This window comes from Artemia franciscana, chromosome 6 (genome assembly GCF_032884065.1).
Source record: "Artemia franciscana chromosome 6, ASM3288406v1, whole genome shotgun sequence".
Lineage (NCBI taxonomy): Eukaryota > Metazoa > Arthropoda > Branchiopoda > Anostraca > Artemiidae > Artemia > Artemia franciscana.
The window spans coordinates 27,638,001-27,658,818 of record NC_088868.1 but is presented as its reverse complement, the minus strand read 5'-3'; the positions used below and the strand labels follow the sequence as shown (position 1 = coordinate 27,658,818).

Here is a 20,818-nt window from a genome sequence, read left to right as displayed (position 1 = left end):
CATCCGTGATCTGCCTTCTGGCAAAAAATACAAAATTCCATATTTTTGTAGATAGGAGCTTGAAACTCCTACAATAGGGTTCTCTGATGCACTGAATCTGATGGTGTGATTGTCGTTAAGATTCTATGACTTTTAGGGGGTGTTTTCCCCTATTTTCTAAAATAAGGCAAATTTTCTCAGGCTCGTAACTTTTGATTGGTAAGACTAAACTTGATGACACTTATATATTTAAAATCAGCATTAAAATGTGATTCTTTTGATGTAGCTATTGGTATCAAAATTCCATTTTTTAGAGTTTTGGTTACTATTGAGCCGGGTCGCTCCTTACTACAGTTCGTTACCACGAACTGTTTGATAGTCTGAACAAATGATTTAATTTAGATTTAAAGGTTCCAAGGACATCAAAGGACTGTAAGAATTAATATTTCCAGAAGGAAAGCAGGTTATTTCACACAATAAAAGGAGGATTACGCAAGGCTCCCAATCCAACACCCTCAACTCCCTGAACTGTTTGATAAATCCGGTAGTGCTTAAGGCTCCCTTTACACTATATTCTCATGAAATCTTTTAAATACGAAGTGTTTTCCAATGAGTCGTTAGATTTCTACAGGGTCATCACTCTAATGTGTTTTTCTTTTTAATTGTTATTCATTCTAAGATAAGCAGATACTTGCCTTGGTCCTAAGATACTTAATCTTATCTCTCAGCCCGAATAATTCCGGGGCAGTAAGCAGTATTGTCGATAAGGCCTCCGCCATTTGGTTGGCGAAATCCAAGTCACTTTCTTTTTCCAGGATTTGGCCGATATTTGCAAAAATAAGCTCAGCATCCACGAGAATACAGAGTTGTCTAAAGAAGAATACAATTAATATGTATTCAAAAGAGACGTAGAAACTAAGTTTAGTGAGTTGAAATTAGACAAGATAGTGATTCCCATGTAGTGATCCCAATAGTGATTCCTAGAAATTTTTATTATATTTTTATATAATAAACTATTCTTATACTATTTTTATTATATATTATATGTTCTCTATAATCAGATTTAATGAATATAATATTTTCTTTTATAATTTAGACATAATTAGAAATAATCTCTTAGATCATGATTTAATAATCATGGTGCACGCCACCCCCGACCCCAAACACATTCGGAAGATACCATTTATGGTATATCTATTGATTGTTTTGTAGATTCATAAAAAAACAATGTCCTCCCTACATTTTGAAAAAAAAGCTTTTTTGGTATTTGCATTGATTTTGTTTTTGCAAATTCATTTAAAAATTGCCCTTCCTAGATCTAAAAAAATAAATTTTTGCTCCCCCTCCCCATTTTCTTCACAAACAGAAGCAAGTGCACTAGATGAACAATCGACCTAATACGCTTCATAAGCACTACAAAAAGATGGCAAAGAAGAGAAAACGAGGATAATAACAGCCAATGAAAAATAGAAGAAAACTATGTAAACATTGCAGTCCAGAATATTCACAAAATACAAATAAAAGTCCATGGGATAATATAAAAAAAACTCACTAAAACCTTTAGACAAACACTAAAAGAAGAAGACCCTTTCCAGGTAGCGACGAAAAGGTAACTGAATAAAAAATACGATAGTGAACAGGGTGGCAACCACAGTTGATTCAAAAAGAGCTACAATAGCACTTTCGTGCTCCAGGTGGCAACCCTGATAGTGAAATGGCATTTCAAACTTTCATTTTATATAAAGCTTTTTTAAGGGTAATTGCTTACCAGATGCACTGCATTTTTAAGAGCCCTGTTGGGTAAATATAGTTAGAAGCCGTTTTTTTGTCACTTCTTACCATAACCGGAATCATTTTTACACTGTGTTTATTGAGCACCGATCCCTAAGATTCCGAAGCATGCAAGCGCTTGCTATACCATCGATTTTCTCACACCCTCGTATACAAGGTTGCCACATCTACTGATTTATCACTATTTCTAGTGATTTTTTTTTCATATTGCCTCATAAAAATCACTAAATCAGCATATAAATCACTGTATTCCTGAAGAAAAGTACTAAATCAACCAAAAATCTTTAAAATCTAATGATTATCTTCTCACCAGGTGGCAACCCTACTCGTACAGGACTGAGTCGTCGATTTGGTCAAAATCCGTGGAATAACGTACTGATTTTGATGGAGTCTGTTCCAAATGAAAACCAAAGGTTTTACCATACAAACATCAATAGCACCAGAATTATATCCTGATGCAAAATCAATAGCAATGCCTCAACAATTATAAACAACCAGTACCCCCATAATACAAACAGCCACTACCTCCAGGGCTTCCATAAAGACGGCCAGGTATACCTTCGACCCCTTCAGGATGTAGGTGTGCCAAACAAGGAATGTTTTCTAAGAAACACAGGTACATGGATTCCCCGATAATCCCAGTTTTAAACGCGTCCCTATCGCGTCATTCCGACGACAACCTTGCAACCTTCCTCGATGTGACCCAACCTTGCTTTTATTTTAAAGTAATTGATTTAAAATAATTTTTTAATAAATTTAATTGTTTTATTTTAAAGTATTGTATTTCAAATGTTTTATTTTAATTTTAATAATTTAATTAAAACACTTCGTATTTAAAAGATTTCGTGAGAATATAGTGTAAAGGCGCATGTTACGTAATTGGAGTTTAGGGTGATGCAATCTTGCGTGACTTGATAGATATATTGGGAGTGACGCAATCTCGCGTGGCAAGCTAGAATTCAGGGGCCCCTGGGGAACCCCCCATTGTAACTGAGCACGGCACACACGTGGATGTTGCATAATGACAGTGCACACTTGATATATTCCAATAGCAGCGTTTACGTGGGTGTTACACAGTGATGGTGCACACGAGGGTCGTGACGCAATCTGTGTTAAAGGGTGTTATGTAATAACGGGGGGGGGCACACGGGGGAGTTAATGACAACACATACGTGGGATGTTACGTAATGACGGTACCAACATCGGTACTATGTAATACTTTAAAAGATATTTTTCTTCAGGATTTATTTTTATTGCAAGGCGTTTTTTCTTTCAAGGTTTTTTCCTGGATTTCTCTTTTGTTCAAGGCGTTTTTTTCTTCTTGAGATTTCAATTTCCTTCAAGACAGAAGTACCTCATCTTGAGGTACTTTCAAGACGAAGTACTGCAATAAGTTCTATGAGTTCTGCAATGAATTCTCGTTAATGATCATGCAAAAAGTTCCATAAACAAAAATAGTTTCATGAGGAGAAAAATCAATGTACAAGTTTCATGAAGAGATAAAATGAACAAGAAACATGTTTCACTAGCAAAAGTCAGCACGCAACGGGTTCCACGAACAATAGTCAACACACAACAAGTTCCATGAACAAAATCAGTTTCACAAGGAGAAAAAATCAATGTACAAGTTTCACGGATTGAAAAATATACATGCAACAAGTTTCACGAACAAAAAATGAGCATGCAACAGGTTTCACGAATAAAAATCAGCACGCAACAAGTTTCATGAATAAAACCTGTTTCACGAGGAGAAAAAATCATTTTGCAACGAAGATTAACGAAGAGTTCAACGAAGTTTCATGAAGATTAAAATCAACATGCATCAAGTTTCATGAACAAAAATCAGCACGCAGCAAGTTCCACGAACAAAAAAAGAAAAATCAGCACGTGACGAGTTCCATGAACAAAATCAGTTCCAACAGGAGAAAAAATCCAAGTAAAAGTTTCACGAAGAGAAAAGATCAATGTGCAACAAGTTTCACGAACAAAAATAAGGTCACAGAAAGTTCCACAAACAAAAAAAAGCACGCAACGAGTTCCATGAACAAATCAGTTTCACCAGGAGGGAAATCATATACAAGTTTCAAGAGGATAAAAATCAATGCACAATAAGTTTCACAAACAAAAATCAGCACGAAACATATCACATGAACAAAATCATCTTCACAAGTAGAAAAACCAATGTACAAGTTTTACAAAGAGAAAAATCACCATGCAGCAAGTTCCACGAACAAAAATCTACAAGCAACAAGTTCCATGAAAAAAATCAGTTTCACGAGCAGAAAAATCAATGTGCAAGTTTTACGAAGAGAAAAATCAATGTACAAGTTTCACAAACAAAAATCAGCAACCAACAAGTTACACCAACAAAAATCAGGACGCAACAGGTTGCTTTGATTTCTATGGGGTTCTTCTAGAATTCTACATATTGACCTCTAGATTTCTTCGGGTTAGTCTTGATTTTTAGATGTTGGCCTTGATTTCTTCAGTTTGGTCTTGATTTTTATGAATTCGTCGGGATTTCTATGTATTGGTAATGATCTTTAGAGGTTGGTCATGATTTCTTCGCATTAATCTATATTTCTAGAGTTTGGTTTTGAATTCACGTATTGGTATTGATTTTTAAATATTGTTATGGATTTTTAGAAGTTCATCTCTTGATTTTTGTTAATTCATCTGGATGTCTATGAGTTGGTCATAATTTCTATGGGCTTGCTCTAGATTTCTACATATTGATCCCTTGATTTCTTTGATTTGGCCTTGATTTCTTCGGTTTGGTCATAATTTTCAGTGGTAGGCCTTAATTTCTTGGCTTGGTCTTGATTTTTATGAATTCGTCTAAATTTCTATGGTCTGATCATGATTTGTATGTATTGATCTTGATTTTCACGAGCAGAAAAATCAATATGCAAGTTTTACGAAGAGAAAAATCGATGTACAAGTTTCACAAACAAAAAACAGCAACCAACAAGTTACACCAACAAAAATCAGGACGCAACAGGTTCCTTTGATTTCTATGGGGTTCTTCTAGGTTTCTACATATTGACCTCTAGATTTCTTCGGGTTGGTCTTGATTTTTATGAATTCGTCGGGATTTCTATGTATTGGTAATGATCTTTAGAGCAGGCCTCAGTGGTAGGCCTTAATTTCTTGGCTTGGTCTTGATTTTTATGAATTCGTCTAAATTTCTATGGTCTGATCATGATTTGTATGTATTGATCTTGATTTTTAGATGTTGTCTGATTTTCTTCGGATTGGTCTTGATTTTAGAGGTAGACCTTGATTTCTAGAGTTTGGTTTTGGTTTTTATGGTTTGGTCTGGGTTTCTATGCACTTGATATGATTTCTACAGTTTGGTCTTGATTTCTATGCATTAGTTTTGATTTCTAAAGATTGATCTGAATTTCTACATATTAATCTCTTGATTACTTCGGATTGGTCTTGATCTGTATGGTTTGGTCCGAATTACAACAGCTGACCCTGATTTTTATAAATTCATATGGATTTCCATGCATTGGTTATGATTTCTATGTATTGGTCTTGATTTAAGAGGTTGCCCTTGATTTCTAGAGTTTCGATACGATTTCTATGCGTTTGCCTGGATTTTTACGGCTTGGTCTATATGTCTATGTCCTGGTCTGGGTTTCTACATGTTGTCGTATTAAGGAAAAGGCTTATTCAAATAAATATTTGAAATTATACCGTATGTTTGCCATTTAGTGTCACAAACTGGAAATTACCATAGAACATCACAATCTAACAATGAAATGGCAAGTTTCTGCTATTCTAATACAAATAATGGAAATTTTTTAGTTTACATTTTTTTTTAGGGGAAAAGGTTGAAAAAACTCTTGGGTATGACAATATGCCCCCAGAGGGTTTCAATAGGGCTATTATATTGTGTCACGCTGGCCCCAATTGCTAGGAGTCATCAGAAGAAACACCATTAGGGATTTTTCGTTAAGTTAAAACGATCGATTCTAGTGTAAACGATTATTTTTACAGGAAAATGCCCGAAAAACACCATATGTATGATAGTATGACCCAGATGGTGCCGTGTGCCATTTTTAGTTTGCCAAAGTGGCGTGAATTGTCATGGGGCCATCATGTTGGGGTGGATTGCTAAAACATAAGTCATTGGATTTAATGCGTAATTTTTTACATGATAATATTTGGAAATGTCTTAGGAATAATGAGGGGGTGCTAAAAAGTATCAGAAAGGCTAGTCACAGAGTGGCACAGTGGAGTGAATTCAGACGGTGTATCACAGAGGAATGGCTTGCAAAAACATGAACCAATGGATTTAAATCATATTTTTAACAAGATAATATCTGGAAAATGTTTTAAGAGTTATGATGAGGGTGTTGAAGGGCACAAGTGCTGAGAATTGACACGCTGTATCACGGAGTGTTTGCTTCGGAAAACATGAACCATTGGATTTAATGTATGATTTTTAACGATAAAATACCTGTAAAATGTCTTAGGAGTGATAAGCGGGGCGTCAATGGGTGCCATATGGTCAACTATAGTGTGACACAGTGACAGAAACTGATATGGTGTATTACGGAGGCTTGGCTTGCAAAAACATAACAACACGGGTTTAGTGCATGATTTTATCATGAAAATTTCTAGTAAAAATGTCTTGCCACGGGGCAGCCACATATTGGCACGGTGGCGTGAATTGCTTGGAGTAACCCTTTCTATAGCTTAAGGCTAAGCTGGGAGGTGTTAAATGAATTTTTTGACCAAGAGGAGGGACTGAAGTCGAACGCTCAGTCAAAGAAACGAGGTATTTTCATTAGGATTTCTCAGAAATACCTCTTAATACTACTTAAATTTACCTCCAATAACAACCTTCCCCCTTTGCAATTGCTTGCTAGGGCGGGTTAGCTACACATTGTCGCGGTGGCATGAGTATGCATAGTCTTGGCTCAATGAAACGTGGAATTTTCTTTAAAAGCTCTCAGAAATAGTTCTTAATAGGGCTTAAATTTACCTCTAGTAAAAAACCCTCCTCCCTCTGGAATTGGATGCTAGAACCATCACCGTTCTTTAATTCATGATTCTTTTTGCATATATTTTATCTTGTCAGGTTTTTTCAGTTTTTGTTTTTCCGTTGTTGAGTTTTTGCTGCTTTTCTGTGTTTTAGAAGTACTTTGTAAATTTTTTCATTAATAAAATTTGTATGTACGAAAAGTCCCCCCCACCAAAAAATTGCTTGCTAAGACACCCCGTCTTTTCCTTAATTCACGTTTGTTTTTGCTTACATTTATTCCTATCTCAGGTTTTTTCACGTTTTGTTTTTTCGTTTGTCGCGTTTTAACTGCTTCTACTGTGTTTTGATAATGCTCTGTAAATTTATTTTTATTAATAAAATTTGTATGTACAAACGTTTGAATCCTTTAGATTCACTGATCAAGGATAAAACTTTAATATATTTCACTATTGCAATTTAAGCATCTTGTAGCCTATGCAGATAGGTATGCTCATTCAAGAAAGTCCTTAATGTAAGTGTAAAATTGTGTGTAGTAAAGAGGAAAAGAAAATAAAAACAACTTTTGATTATGTATGAAGGTGTAGCACATTCTGACAATAATGCTACTCTCGCTTTTATTTCATTTCTGATAGCAATATTACCTGATAATACCCTCTATAGTATTACTTATCAAGTAGGTGCACATCAAATGTAAGTAATTTCCAGTTATCCGTTTTCCCCTGCATGTCAATTATTGCAGCTATTTGACAACACGTAATCAATAGCTTCATAATGCTAGTAAGCAGGACATGAAAATTTTCCGCGCGTGGAATTGGCTATTTCGTAGAATCGATTTCCCAAATCAAAATATTGGAAAGGTTTGCATAGTCCAGCTGTCTAGAGCGCAATTCCATCGGATGGAAATGACCCTATCGAATCCTACTGTAAACATAATATATTTAGAATATAAAGGTTCCCCTGAGAAAAACAGACAGAAAGGAAATGAAACCTCTTACAGTATTATGTAATATCCCATGTGTACATCGTCATTACATAAAACCCACGTTAGTGTCCTCCTCAGTTACAAGCGGCGCTCCCTCAAGGGGACTTGAAGAAATAATTAACGTGTGAATGCGTCATCCTTAACATAAGTAAACATTCCGTCACTATACAAGAACCAAAGGAATCTTGAAAAATGTCTTGAAGAAAAAATGTTTTAGAGAATGTCTTGGAATGTCTTGAAGAAAAATATCTTGGGATGCCTTGAAACGTCTTGAAAAACCGCCTTGTAGAAAAATGAAATTGCAAAAAGAAAAAAAATGCCTTGACAGAAAAAAAATCCAGAAGAAAAAAAATTCTTGAAGCATTATGTAACAACAATCTTTGCACCATTATTACGTAGAACCCCCACGTGTGTGCTGTCATTAAGTAACATCTCACGTGTGTGCTGTCATTACGTAACACCCATTTGTGCCCCTGTCATTACGTAACGCTCATGTAAGATTGCATCACATACCACGTGTGCACCGTCATTACGTAACACCTCTCACGTGCACTGACATTACAGAACATATTACGTGTTCGCCGCCATTCTGTAACACCCTCGTGTGTGCTGTGATTACGTAACATCCAAGTGCACACCACCATTACGTAACACCCACGTGTGCACCGTGCTCAGTTACAAGTGGGGATTCCTCATGGGCCCCTGAAGTCAAGCTTCTCATGCGAGATTGCGTCATTCCCAATAAATCCATCAAGTCACGCAAGATTACGTCACCCTCAACTCCAATTACGAAACATTCACCTGCTGGCTGTCGTCGTAATGACGAAATAGGGTTGCATTTAAAACTAGAGCTGTCGTGGAATCCATGCACAACTTTTGGAAAACATTCCCTATTGTGCACACCTTGACAGATCTTGATATTGTGCACATCTTGAGAGGTTCAATGGGATACCTGGCTGTTTGTATGGACGCCTTGGGGGTATTGGCCGTTCGTATTCCGGGGGTACTGGCCGTTTAAAATTCTTGAGGCAATTAACATGCAGAGCACATTAACTTCCTGCGAGTCAAAAACTTACCACCGTAGCAACAAAAAAAAAATGTTAGCATAGAAACTTTAAGAACTGAAACTGGAAAGTAAAAAGGTGTAGGCCCCACAAAATAACTTCAACAACCCCTGAAACAAAAAACAAAATAAAAAGTTTGCATGGTGGTTGAAAACTTTGAAAAGTTGGTAACATTTATTACAATCTAAAATTCGAAGAAAAAAAGGAATGTCGTTAAGGACTCTTCCTTCTCCCAGGATGCTGAAAATATGCAATTACATGAAAACATATCTTCAAGTATATCCATAGCAACTTTGATACAGAATTTGAAAATCATTCCTCTCTACTTGGAATAATGACTTCTAAGCCATTATTCCATTAAAAGTAGTATTTTAATTAAGTTACATATTTAAGATTATAATTCTGAACTTTAATAAGACTTGAACACTAATAGGTCCTTCTGTATTCATTTGCCTTATTATGGAATGTTTGAGTTCCATAGAGTTCCATTTGCTTTTATTCAAAAGCCTTGAGCCCTTAACTAAACAATTACAGAACTTCCTAAGGATCTTTACGTGCTAGTTGAGTTATAAATTTGCTAATTATCTGCAAGTCTAACATTATGTAAATGATTTCAAAACAATTCAGTCAAAGTTATAAAAATATCAAAAGCAAATAAAACTAGCAAAAAAAAAAGTCCTACTTGAAAGTAAAAAAATTTGCTGATAGCTTTTAGTAAGCATTTGACATATTTAGCAATAAAAGCAATTGCAAAACATTTTTTAAAATGGAGGAACCTGGAAACCAGAAGGAATCAGGTTTCCTGAAGGAAACACAGGAAGCGTCGGGTGAATTGCCCTTAACCACGCATCACACTCCTGGTCGAAAGCAGAGAATCAGGACCATTAGTGAGTACGCGAAAAGTTAGTAATTAGATCTGGTGAAACATCGATAAATATAAGCATTTGAAATTATTTTCCAAAATTGAATATGGAAAGTAAACTAAACCTTCTTAAGTTAGTCAGTTAAATCAAGCGTGGAATGGCCAGCTGATTTAGATTCTTTTCACAGAATGAGTCTTCATAAACTGGGTAAACGGTCACCTGAAGATTTTCGTAGTGGGGGGGGGGGGGTAAAGTGTATTTTAAGTAAGTCTAGGAATTGTGAGAAAAGATCAATGGTAAGAGATTTTTCAAGGAATGGAAAAATAGATAATAAATTATATCTGTTAGTTTTTTTTCTATTACTGGATAGAAAAAAATAATAAAAACGGTTGTCTTTACAAATATTTCGTGGGAACGAACTGCAAGCAATGAACGACTACGTCCAATAGTAAGCAAAACTCAAAAATAATAATTTGGATAACAATTAGTACATCAAAAGGAATGACTTTTTATGCTGGCTCAAAATATATCAAATTCATTAAATATAATGCTACCCATCAAGAGCTAAGAGCCTGAGAGAATATTCCTGACTTTCCGAATAGGGAGAAACATCCCCAAAACTCTAGAGATCTTAATGAAAATCAAACCATTAAATTCAAAATATCAGAGAACCCTTCTGTAAAGGTTTCAAGCTCCTATCTACAAAAATGTGGAATTTTGTATTTTTTGCAACAAGAAAGATCAAATGTTCCGGCGAAAATTTTCACCAGAGAGGGAATTACCTTGGACGGGGATTTCAATTGAAAGGGTTTTCCGCGGTAAACTTCCCAAGGAGGGAGGATTTCCAGTCTGATTTGAAAAATGATCAGAAATTAAATAAAAAAAAGAAGTTTTTTTCAGTGTCCACAAAAAATTCCGGGACGATTATCAGCGAGTAGGGCATTTTCTGGGGGGGAGGTTACTTTCGCAGAAGAATTTTCGATAGATTTCACGGCAATATTAAAAAACAATCAAAAATTAAATAAAAGAACTAGTTTTTTTCAACTGAATGTAAAAAGCAACGTGAACACTTAAAACAAAAGGAAATTATTCTGTATATGAGGGGCTGTTCCATCCTTAATCCCTCGCTCTTTACACTAAAGTTTAATTCTTTGCCTTAATTCATCCTCAGTCCGGAAACAAAAGTTCCATTTAATTGGAATAACAAACTTTCTTAAACCACAAAAGTTTAGCGTAAAGCGCGAGGTATTGAGGAGGGGGTAATGAATAATTTCTCTTCGTTTTAAGTTTATAATGTTATTCATTATTTTCAGCTGAAAAAACTTGTGTTTTGTTTAATCCTTTCAAAATTAAGTCACTTGGATTGTCAAACAATCAAATGTTTAGCTACATGCTATACTTGCCTTAGCGCGAGAGCTCCTCTGGGCTAATTAATGATATGTAGGGGTGTGAAGGGAGCTGTTTTGTCAAAAGTGACTGAAAGTATTGAGGGGGGAGGGATAAATTTGACAGTTATTTATACAGGGTGGCAATTTAGTAATAAATTGCTAATCTCCGAATCTCCTAATCTCCGAAATTCACAAAAGCAGGATTATGATGGTCACGAGGCTTTCCTTTTCCCTCAAATGTTATTTACGGAAAAAAGGGGAGATGAGAAGTGGCATAATTTCGTCAAAATCCTAAGGGAGGCTAAATTGTAGCTAATTTTCCCAAAGCAAATGAAAATGACAGGGAAAACTGAAAAATGAGTCATATATTGCCGTAAAGGCAAAGTAAAGAAAGCTGACCTGTCTTTCTGGATTCTTGAATTATGCAGGCTTATCTTAATTTTGACAAGATTTTTTGCAGAAAAATAAATTCCTGCTGGGGAGTGGGGGATAAAATGTGGTTTGGGGAGCAAACTTGAACCCGCCCCATAGCAAATTATGCCCCTGGAGAGGGGATTGTTATAAACTTGGCTGTATCTTAAAAATATATGTCCTTAGCAATATTTTTATAACACCTTTTTTCATATAATTTTTCAGGTGGAAGTTTTTTGTTGGACATTTGTTATCATTACATAACCAAAACATAGCTCATTCGCGGTAGATCTTTACAACTAAGTCCATTTGATCAAAATCCAGACTAGTAATTTACAAACAAAAGGGTCCCCACTTAAGAAAATATTCCAAACGAAAGGAAAGTTACTTCTAGATTCTAAGAAGCTAGAGTTCCTCATGAAATGGGGAAACTTTGGAGTTGGGTCACCAGAATATTAACTTCATTTCCCAAAAGACTCAAGTATTCTTCAACCACTCTATATATACTTTCTCGAAACGTGAGAACTTATTTCTTTTCTATTTTCCAAACGAACCACCAACAACTTCAGAAACTTTAGGTTTTAGAAACAAAATTAAATATCAAAAATTACCCTCTTGCATATCAGTCAATCCTCGATACTAAGCGATATGACTGCTCTATCCTTATCGGTACAACCAGTATAACCGGTGTACTGGTTATCCTGCATAACCGGTGTTTGCATAATTTGCATAAATATGCATAACCGGCATAACTGGTTATGCGGTATGCTGCCGGTATGATACTGAATAAACTAATTTTTAAAAACTAGGTCTAAACTTTTGCAGAGTTTTGAACCAATTTCACCCAAAAAGGTTTGGTTCTTAAAATGTGCTCGAATATTTTTATTCGCATTGAAGTAAACACGGCGTTAAAAATTAAAACAAGAGCCAAGATTTCATATGGCGCTTGTGACGAGGTCTGAAGAGCCAAAAGCTTCTTCCCAAAAAGTTTCATAACGATCTCTCCACTCTAAGCGTTTTCCAATATTTCTGGTTTCCCCCTCCAACTCCCCAAAATGTCTGCAGTTACATTTATCAACTATCTGAGCTTATCCTCAGGAATTCTGTCTATTTGCCAGATTGTAGAGAACAGGGTGTGAAGAAACAGGAGCATTGCAGAACCTCCATATTTAAGTAGCTCTGAGCTTAAACCACAGATACCAGCAGCTTTATTATTCTTGAGCCTTTTTACTACATATTCGATTTCTGATGGATTGAAAGGCTCGTCCGGAGGAACATCTGTTTCGGGTGTTTGACTGCCAGGTTGGCTGGGACTGTCATTAGGAGGCACACGCGGACTAGTATTGTTGAGAAGAGAACAAAAGTGGTCCTTCCACCGCTCAAGACAAGAATATTCATCAGAAAGAAGTGACCACAACCCTAGATAGGACGGGACCCAAGGTGGTAGTTTTATTTTCCGCGAGGTCTCGGAGATGCTTGAATAGGCTACCTATGTCTTTCGTTTTGGCAGCTACATCGATTTCATCGGCTTTCCTTGCAACAAACTGAATTCTGTTCCGGTGAATATGTCTGTTCTGCACTCCGCTGAGCCTTCGATGTGCGGTCATGTCTCCAAGAAGTCTTGCCTTCCGTCTTTGCTCTATGACTTGCACTATTTCATTCGTTAGCCAAGATTTATTTGGGTAAATCCTCTTGCCAAGCACTAGTTGTGCTGCTTCACTGGTCTGCGATTTAAGATGCTTCCAGAGATCTTCGCTGCTATAAAGTGAGCCAAGGGGCTCGAACCGATTCGATATCTGAACACTGTACATGTGACGAGTATCTGGCTCCTTTAGCATCCAAATATCTACAGCGACGGGTTTTCTTTACGATCGTTGTGCATGGAGGCGAAGCCAGAAATCGGTACACACATGCCTTTGGTTCAGCATATCTTCACCGATGATCTCCAGCGCTCGGAAAAAAATGACGTAGTCAATCATCATCTTTGTGCAACCGTTGTTACTATACCACGTGTACTGGTGAATAGTTTTACGCAGGAAGTACGTGTTTGCGAATGATGCAAAGGTCGTAAGATCTCCCTCCAGCCAATCAGATGGTCGAATCGGGGAAAACGACTTTATCAAGTCAATTTCTGCATGTCCCTGACACGCCAACCATTTTTTTTTCATCCTAGCACATCCAGAAGCACCGAAATCACCAAAGCACTGAAACCCACTAATTCCCTCAAAGAGAGCGAATCCTGTCTGGTTACGTCAATCACATATCTAAGGCTTTTGCTTATTCTACCCACCAATTTTCATTCCGATCTCTCCACTCTAAGCGTTTTCCAAGATTTCCAGTTTCCCCCTCCAACTCCCCCCGATGTAACCAGATCTGGTGGGGATTCAAAATAAGAGCTCTGAGACATGAATTCCTTCTAATTATCAAATTTCAATAAGATCCGGCCACCCGGTCGCAAGTTAAAATTACCTCAACTTTTCTAATTTTTCCAAATCAACGTCCCCCGAAGTCCCCTAAAGAGAGCGGATTCAGTCCGGTTATGTCAATCACATATCTAGAACTTGTGCTTATTCTTCCCACAAAATTTCACTCCGATCTCTCCACTGTAAGCGTTTTCCAAAATTTCCCGTTTCCCCCTTCAGCTCCCACAATATCAACGGATATGGTTGGGATTTAAAATAAGAGCTTTGAGACACGACGTCCTTCTAAATATCAAATTCCATTAAGATCAGATAAGTTAAATCTGTTAGCTAAAAATACCTCTTTTTTCTATTTTTTCCTCTCCCTCCAGCCCCCAGATAGTCGAATCGGGGAAACGACTGTTATCAAGTCAATTTGTGCAGGTCTCTGACACGCCTGCCAATTTTCATCGTTCTAGCACGTCCAGATTCACCGAACTCGCCAAAGGACTGGAAATCCCCCAGCTCCCCCAAAAAGAGCGGATCCGGTCCAGCTGTTTCAATAATGTGTCTAGAACTTGTGCTAATTCTTCCCATCAAGTTTCATCCTGATCTCTTCGCTCTAAGCGTTTCCCAATATTTCCGGTTTCCAAGATTTCTCTTTCTCCCCTCTACCCCCCTATGTCCCCGGATCCGATTCGAATTGAAAATAGAGCATCTAACGCAAAAGATTTTTCTATAAATCAAGTTTCACTAATATCCGATCACCCACTCTTAAGATAAAGATACCTCAATTTTCACGTTTTCCAAGACTCTCAGACTCCCCCTTCAAATCCCCGCAATGTCACCGGTTCTGGTTTGGATATAAAATAAAAGCTCTGAAGCACAAGGTCCTTCTAGATATCAAAATTTCATTCAGATCTGATCACCCGTTCGTAAGTTAAAAATACCTCATTTTTTCAAATTTTTCCTAATCAACCCCCTCCCCCCAACTCCCCAAAGGAAGCAGATCCAGTATAGTTATTTCAATCAGGTATCTAGGACTTGTGCTTCTTTTTCCTACCAAGTATCATCACGATCTCTCCACTCTAAGCGTTTTCCAAGATTTCTGGTTTCTTCCCCCAGCTCCCCCCAATATCACCGGATCCGGTCAAGATTTAAAATAAGAGCTCTGAGACACGATGTCCTTCCAAAAATCAAATTTCATTAGGATCTAATCACCCGTTTGCAAGTTAAAAATACTTCATTTTTTCTAATTTTTCTGAATTACCAAATTAAGTCCCCCCCAACTCTCCCAAAAAGAGCAGATCCGATCCAGTTATGCCAATCACGTATCTAGGACTTACATACTCTTCCCGCGAAGTTTCATCCTTATCTCTCCACTCTAAGCGTTTTCCAAGATTTCCGGTCCCCCCTCCAGCCCACCCAATGACACTGGATCCGGTCGGGGTTTAAAATGGGAGATTTTAGGTATGAGGTCCTTCTAAATATCAAACTGAATTAAGGTCCGATCACGCCTTCGTAAGTTAAAAATACCTCATTTTTCCTAATGTTTCAGAATCAACCCAACCCGTCCCCAAAGAGAGCGGATCCGTTCCGGTTATGTCAATCACGCATCTAGGACTTGTACTTATTTTTCCCACCAGGTTTCATACTTATCTCTGCACTCTAAGCGTTTTCCAAGATTTCAGGCTTACCCCTCCAACTCCCCCCCCCCCAATGTCACCGGATCCGATCGAGATTTAAAAAAAAGCTCTGAGACACGATATCCTTCCAAATATCAAATTTCATTAAGATCCGATCACCCGTTCGCAAGTTAAAAATACCTCGTTTTTTCTAATTTTTCCGAATTAACCGTCCACCCATTCCCCCCCCCCCCCCAAGGGGTCGAATCGAGGAAACGACTATTTCTAATTTAATCTGGTTTAGTCCCAGATACGCCTGCCAAATTTCATCGTCCTAGCTTATCTGGAAGCGCCCAAACTAGCAAAACCGGGACAGACAGACAGACCAACAGACCGACAGAAATTGCGATCGATATATAGAAATAAAGCCAACGTAATTTAATTCCTTGACAAAGGATAGATCTTTATCATAATATCTAACCGGTGGGATAAGGAGCATGAGAGGTTCTCGGAGAAAACTTACACTTAATCATTACGGAGTTTGATGAGATATGATCAGCAGCGTTATAGTAATCGTAGTAGTACATACCCTGAAACTTTCAACTTAACGCTCTAAGCCGTTCAAAAGATATTGTTTATGTGCAATTTTGACAACCTGCATACATATAGTGTGTTTTGACTTTGTTCAAACTTCCCCTAATATTTCCTGAAAATTTCACCATAATATTATTAGCCTCAGTAGCAGCAGCAGGAGTAGTAGTATGTACATAATGTCTTCTCATTAGTACAGAAGATTAGTTCTGAAAGTTTCAACGTAGTAATTTAAGCCGTTCCTGAGATATTACTCACCCATCCCTTTAACAATCTACATGCAAATAATGTGTTTTGATCGATTGCAACACCCCCCCCCCTAAATATTCCATGAAAGGTTCTATTTAATACCCTTAGCCTACATAGTAGTAATAGTCGTAGTATTAGTAGTAGTAGGGTCAGCCTCAACGCAACCTGAAAGTTTCAACTCAATACCCGAAACAGTTCCCGGGACATTCCTGATACATCCTTTTGACAACATGCAGGCATATCTGTGTTTTGATTTATTTCAACATCCTCTCAGCATTACTTGAAATGTTTGTCTTAATACTATTAGTTTAAGTAGCAGTAGCGATAGCAGTAGTGATAGTAGTAGCAGTAGTGATATTGGTAGAAGCATTAGTAGTAGGATGCAAACACTGTCTTTAGGTTAATTCAACATCCAGCACAGCATCCCCTGTAAGTTACAACTTAATACTCTAAACTGTTCATAAGGTATTGATGATACACCATTTTGACAACCAGAGCGCACATAGTGTGTTTTGATTTAGTTCAACTTCCCCGCCAATATTCCCTGAAATTGTTATCTTAATAATCTTAGCCTTAACAGTACTAGTATATGAGCAGTAGTTGTAGTAGCAGTACTACTATGCACATGTTGCGTTTGGGTCAGTTGAACATCATGCCTCGATGCCCTAAAATATTCAACTTCATGCTCTGAGCAGTTCCTAGTATATTGTTTATACGCCCTTTTGACAACATGTACGCACATAATATGTTTTGATTTAGTTCAACTTCCCTCTCAGTCCCTGGAATTTTCAGCATAATACCCTCAGCCTTGGTAGAAGTCAGAGCAGAAGTAGTATTTGTAGCAGTAGTAGTAATAGCGTGCACATATTGCCTTTTTGTCAATTGATTATCCTTCTCATTATTCCTTGAAAGTTCCAACTTAATATCCTAAGCCATTCCTGAGATGCGTCATTTTGACAACCTGCATGCACATAGTGTGTTTTGAGTTCAACACTCAACGTTCCCTGAAATCTCAAACATGTAAACAATGGACGAATTACATAGTTTACAGCCAGAAGGGGACAGGTGGTTTTTTCTTCTTTTGGAATTTGGCTTAATTTGAAATTTTAACGTGGTTTTATGGCGAAACTGAATCCTATAACATTTTTAAAACTGATATTCGTTCTTATCAGTCCAAATAAATAGATAAAGATCCTTAAAAACCATTCTCAGTAAAAAAATAAATCAAAAATGTAGTTTTTACTTCCAGACAAAAATTTGAGACCTGGGACCTTTTCCTGTTTGGAATTTTTGAAAAGCCTTAATATGTTATTCTCCAAATTTACCAGAACAGCTCAGCGCAATAAGGATTTTTGATGTGACTTATGCTTCCTTAAACCGTAGAACAAAATAAACTAAAAAATAAAGTAGGTTTTTGACTTTTACAGTGAGAGAGGGAGGCAAAACCCAAGCTCTTGCTTTTAGAGATTTTTGTTTGTTTCAAGCTTGATTTTCATATTCAATTTAAGCTTCAATCGTTTTAAAGTTTATTTATTTATTCATATTTGTACCTATTGTATGTTTGTTTGCTCTAATTATTTATTTACAGTTTAGTTGAATTTGCTTAAATGGATCATACTTTTATTGAAAAATGAGACCGAGTGAGTATTGGCAAAGTCAGGAAAACCTTTGATCAGCGTTTTAACTAGAGGCTGGTCACAAAAGCAACATCTTGACCTAGCCTTCAAACTAGTTATCAAATAGGAATCAGAGAAATCAAATCAAATTAGCAAAGAGGATATATTTTGGTGTACAACCACGATTACGGTTACACATTTTTTTTTAAATTTGGCTCAATCTGGCTCAGAACACCGAGACCCACCCGCCCAAGACTCATTATACGGTTATATTTTTTTATGAGCCTTGGCTATAGCCAAGATATTGAATCTTGGCTATAAAAGCTGGAGATGAGCACTTTCACGGGCACTAGTTCAGGATCTATATCAATTTTTGAAGGGTTTATAAAACTACTTAAGTTGGGGGAAATTTCCTGAACGATTACACCAAGAAATAACTTATCTGACCCAAATTTGGGGGGAATTGCAGTCCTGAAATAATCATCCCCATGGACGATTAGCATATCTCTCTCTAATAACTGTAAACTGATCATTCTCCCATATTCCAATGGGAGGGAATATTCAGTTTCAAATTACCTTTAAACACTAATTAGTATGCTTCTTGCCTGGCTTACTCATTCCTGAAATGTTTGAATTCTATAGAACTTCAGATTCGTCCCAATTCACAAGCCTTGACTAATACATTCGTGGAACTTAATTAAGTTCTTTACATGCTTAATTAAGCTGCTACTTCGTAAAAGCTCTTTATTTAACTTTATGCAACTACGTTCCTGATAAATTAGGGTAAGTTACATAGGATCCAAAAGTGGAAAGAAGGGAAAATAATTGCTTCCTACCTTCAATGAAACAGTTTTTCTATTTATTATGTCTTTCTTCAAAATATTTACTTTTGAGCGAAAATAGAAGTAACACTACGAAAAATTTCAGAGAACAATTTTCCAAGTAAAAAAAAAGGAAAATTCCCTTTGCAAAGAAATCTTATTCCGTAACAAAAAATTTAAGAGAGAAAAACGAACTTACTTTAAATAAACCATGGAAAAAAAAACAACATAAACAACAACAAAGCTTTGAATATTACGACAATCTGAATATTTCAATTCCATGTCCAGGAGCCTTTTTCAAAAATTAAATAAAAAAAACTAGTTTTTTTAACTGAAAGTAAGGAGCGACATTAAAACTTAAAACGAACAGAAATTACTCCGTATATGAAATGGGTTGTCCCCTCCGCAGTCCCACGCTCTTTACGCTAAAGTTTGACTCTTTGCCACAATTCTACTTTTTAAAACAATGAAAAACTTTAGCGTAAAGAGCGTGGGACTGCGGAGGGGACAACCCATTTCATATACGGAGTAATTTCTGTTCGTTTTAAGTTTTAATGTCGCTCCTTACTTTCAGTTAAAAAAAACTAGTTTTTCTTATTTAATTTCTGAACGTTTTTGAATTAATGCATGTTTGATTTTGGCTCTCCGCACATAAATTATTGAAATGAAATTAGTATATTAATTTTTTTTTGGCTAAATGGCTTTCTCTTAGTTTTGATCAGACGATTTTGAGAAATAAGGGGTGGGGAAGGAGGCCTTGCTGCCCTCCAATTTTTCGGTTACTTAAAAAGGCTACTAGAACTTTTAATATTCAACGAACGTTTTTATTAGTAAAAAATATACGTAACTTAAGAATTAACTTACGTAACAAACTTTTATATTCTTATATTTTTATTATGTGTACGAGGGGGTTTGTACCCTCGTTAATACCTCGCTCTTTACACTAAATCGTAAGTTTTGTCCCAATTCTTTAAGAATGACCCCTGAATCAAAAAGGCCGTAGAATAAATAGTTGAAATCACTAAAAATATTTTAGCATAAAGAGCGAGGTATTTATCTCCTCCTAAATACCTCGCTCTTTATGCTAAAGTATTTTTAGAACCCCACATATGCGTAATAATCTCTGTTCGTTTTAAATTTCAATGCTATTCCTTACTTTCATTTGAAAAAAACGTTTTCATGTTTATTTTTTCATTGTTTTTTTTTTATAGTAATGCTAGAAAATCCTGCGCCCTTTTCATTGAATTTTTCTTCCCCCGTGACATATTCCTCAAAGGAAAGATCCTCCCACAAAGCCCTCTCCCATCAACCCCACCCCCAAACCAAAAAATCCCCATGAAAACGTCTGTACACTTCCCAATAACCATTACTATATGTAAACACTGGTCAAAGTTTGTAACTTGCAGCCCCTCCCTCAGGGATTGTGGGGAGTAAGTCATTCCCAAAGACATAGTTATTATGGTTTTCGACTATGCTGAACAAAATGGCTATCTTAAAATTTTAATCTGTTGTCTTTTGGAAAAAAATGAGCATGGGAGGGGGCCTATTTGCCCTCCAATTTTTTGGTCACTTAAAAAGGGCACTAGAACTTTTCATTTCCGTTAGAATGAGCCCTCTCGCGACATCCTAGGACCACTTGGTCGATAAGATGACCCCTGGGAAAAAAAAACAAAAAAAAAACAAATAAATAAACACGCAACCGTGATTTGTCTTCTGGCAAAAAATACAAAATTCCACATTTTTTAGATAGGAGCTTGAAATTTTTGCTATAGAGTTCTCTGATATACCGAATCCGATAGTGTGATTTTCGTTAAGATTCTATGACTTTTAATGGATGTTTCCCCCTTTTTTCCAAAATAGGGCAAATTTTCTCAGGCTCGTAACTTTTGATGACAAAGACTAAATTAATTGAAACTTAATATTTAGAATCAGCGTAAAAATTCGAATCTTTTGATGTATCTTTTAGCATCAAAATTCCGTTTTTTAGAGTTTCGTTTACTATTGAGCCGGGTCGCCCCTTACTACAGTTCCTTACCACGAACT

General features: G+C 36.7%; 1 protein-coding gene across 1 annotated transcript in view; it reads right to left on the bottom strand.

Moving 5' to 3' along the window:
• Positions 1-20,818, bottom strand: part of LOC136028268 (protein VAC14 homolog) — a 130,441-nt gene that overhangs the window by 20,030 nt on the left and 89,593 nt on the right. Inside the window, exon 10 of the mRNA XM_065706003.1 lies at positions 675-849. Coding sequence (XP_065562075.1) covers positions 675-849 — 175 coding nt within the window. The remainder of the gene's footprint in view (positions 1-674; positions 850-20,818) is intronic.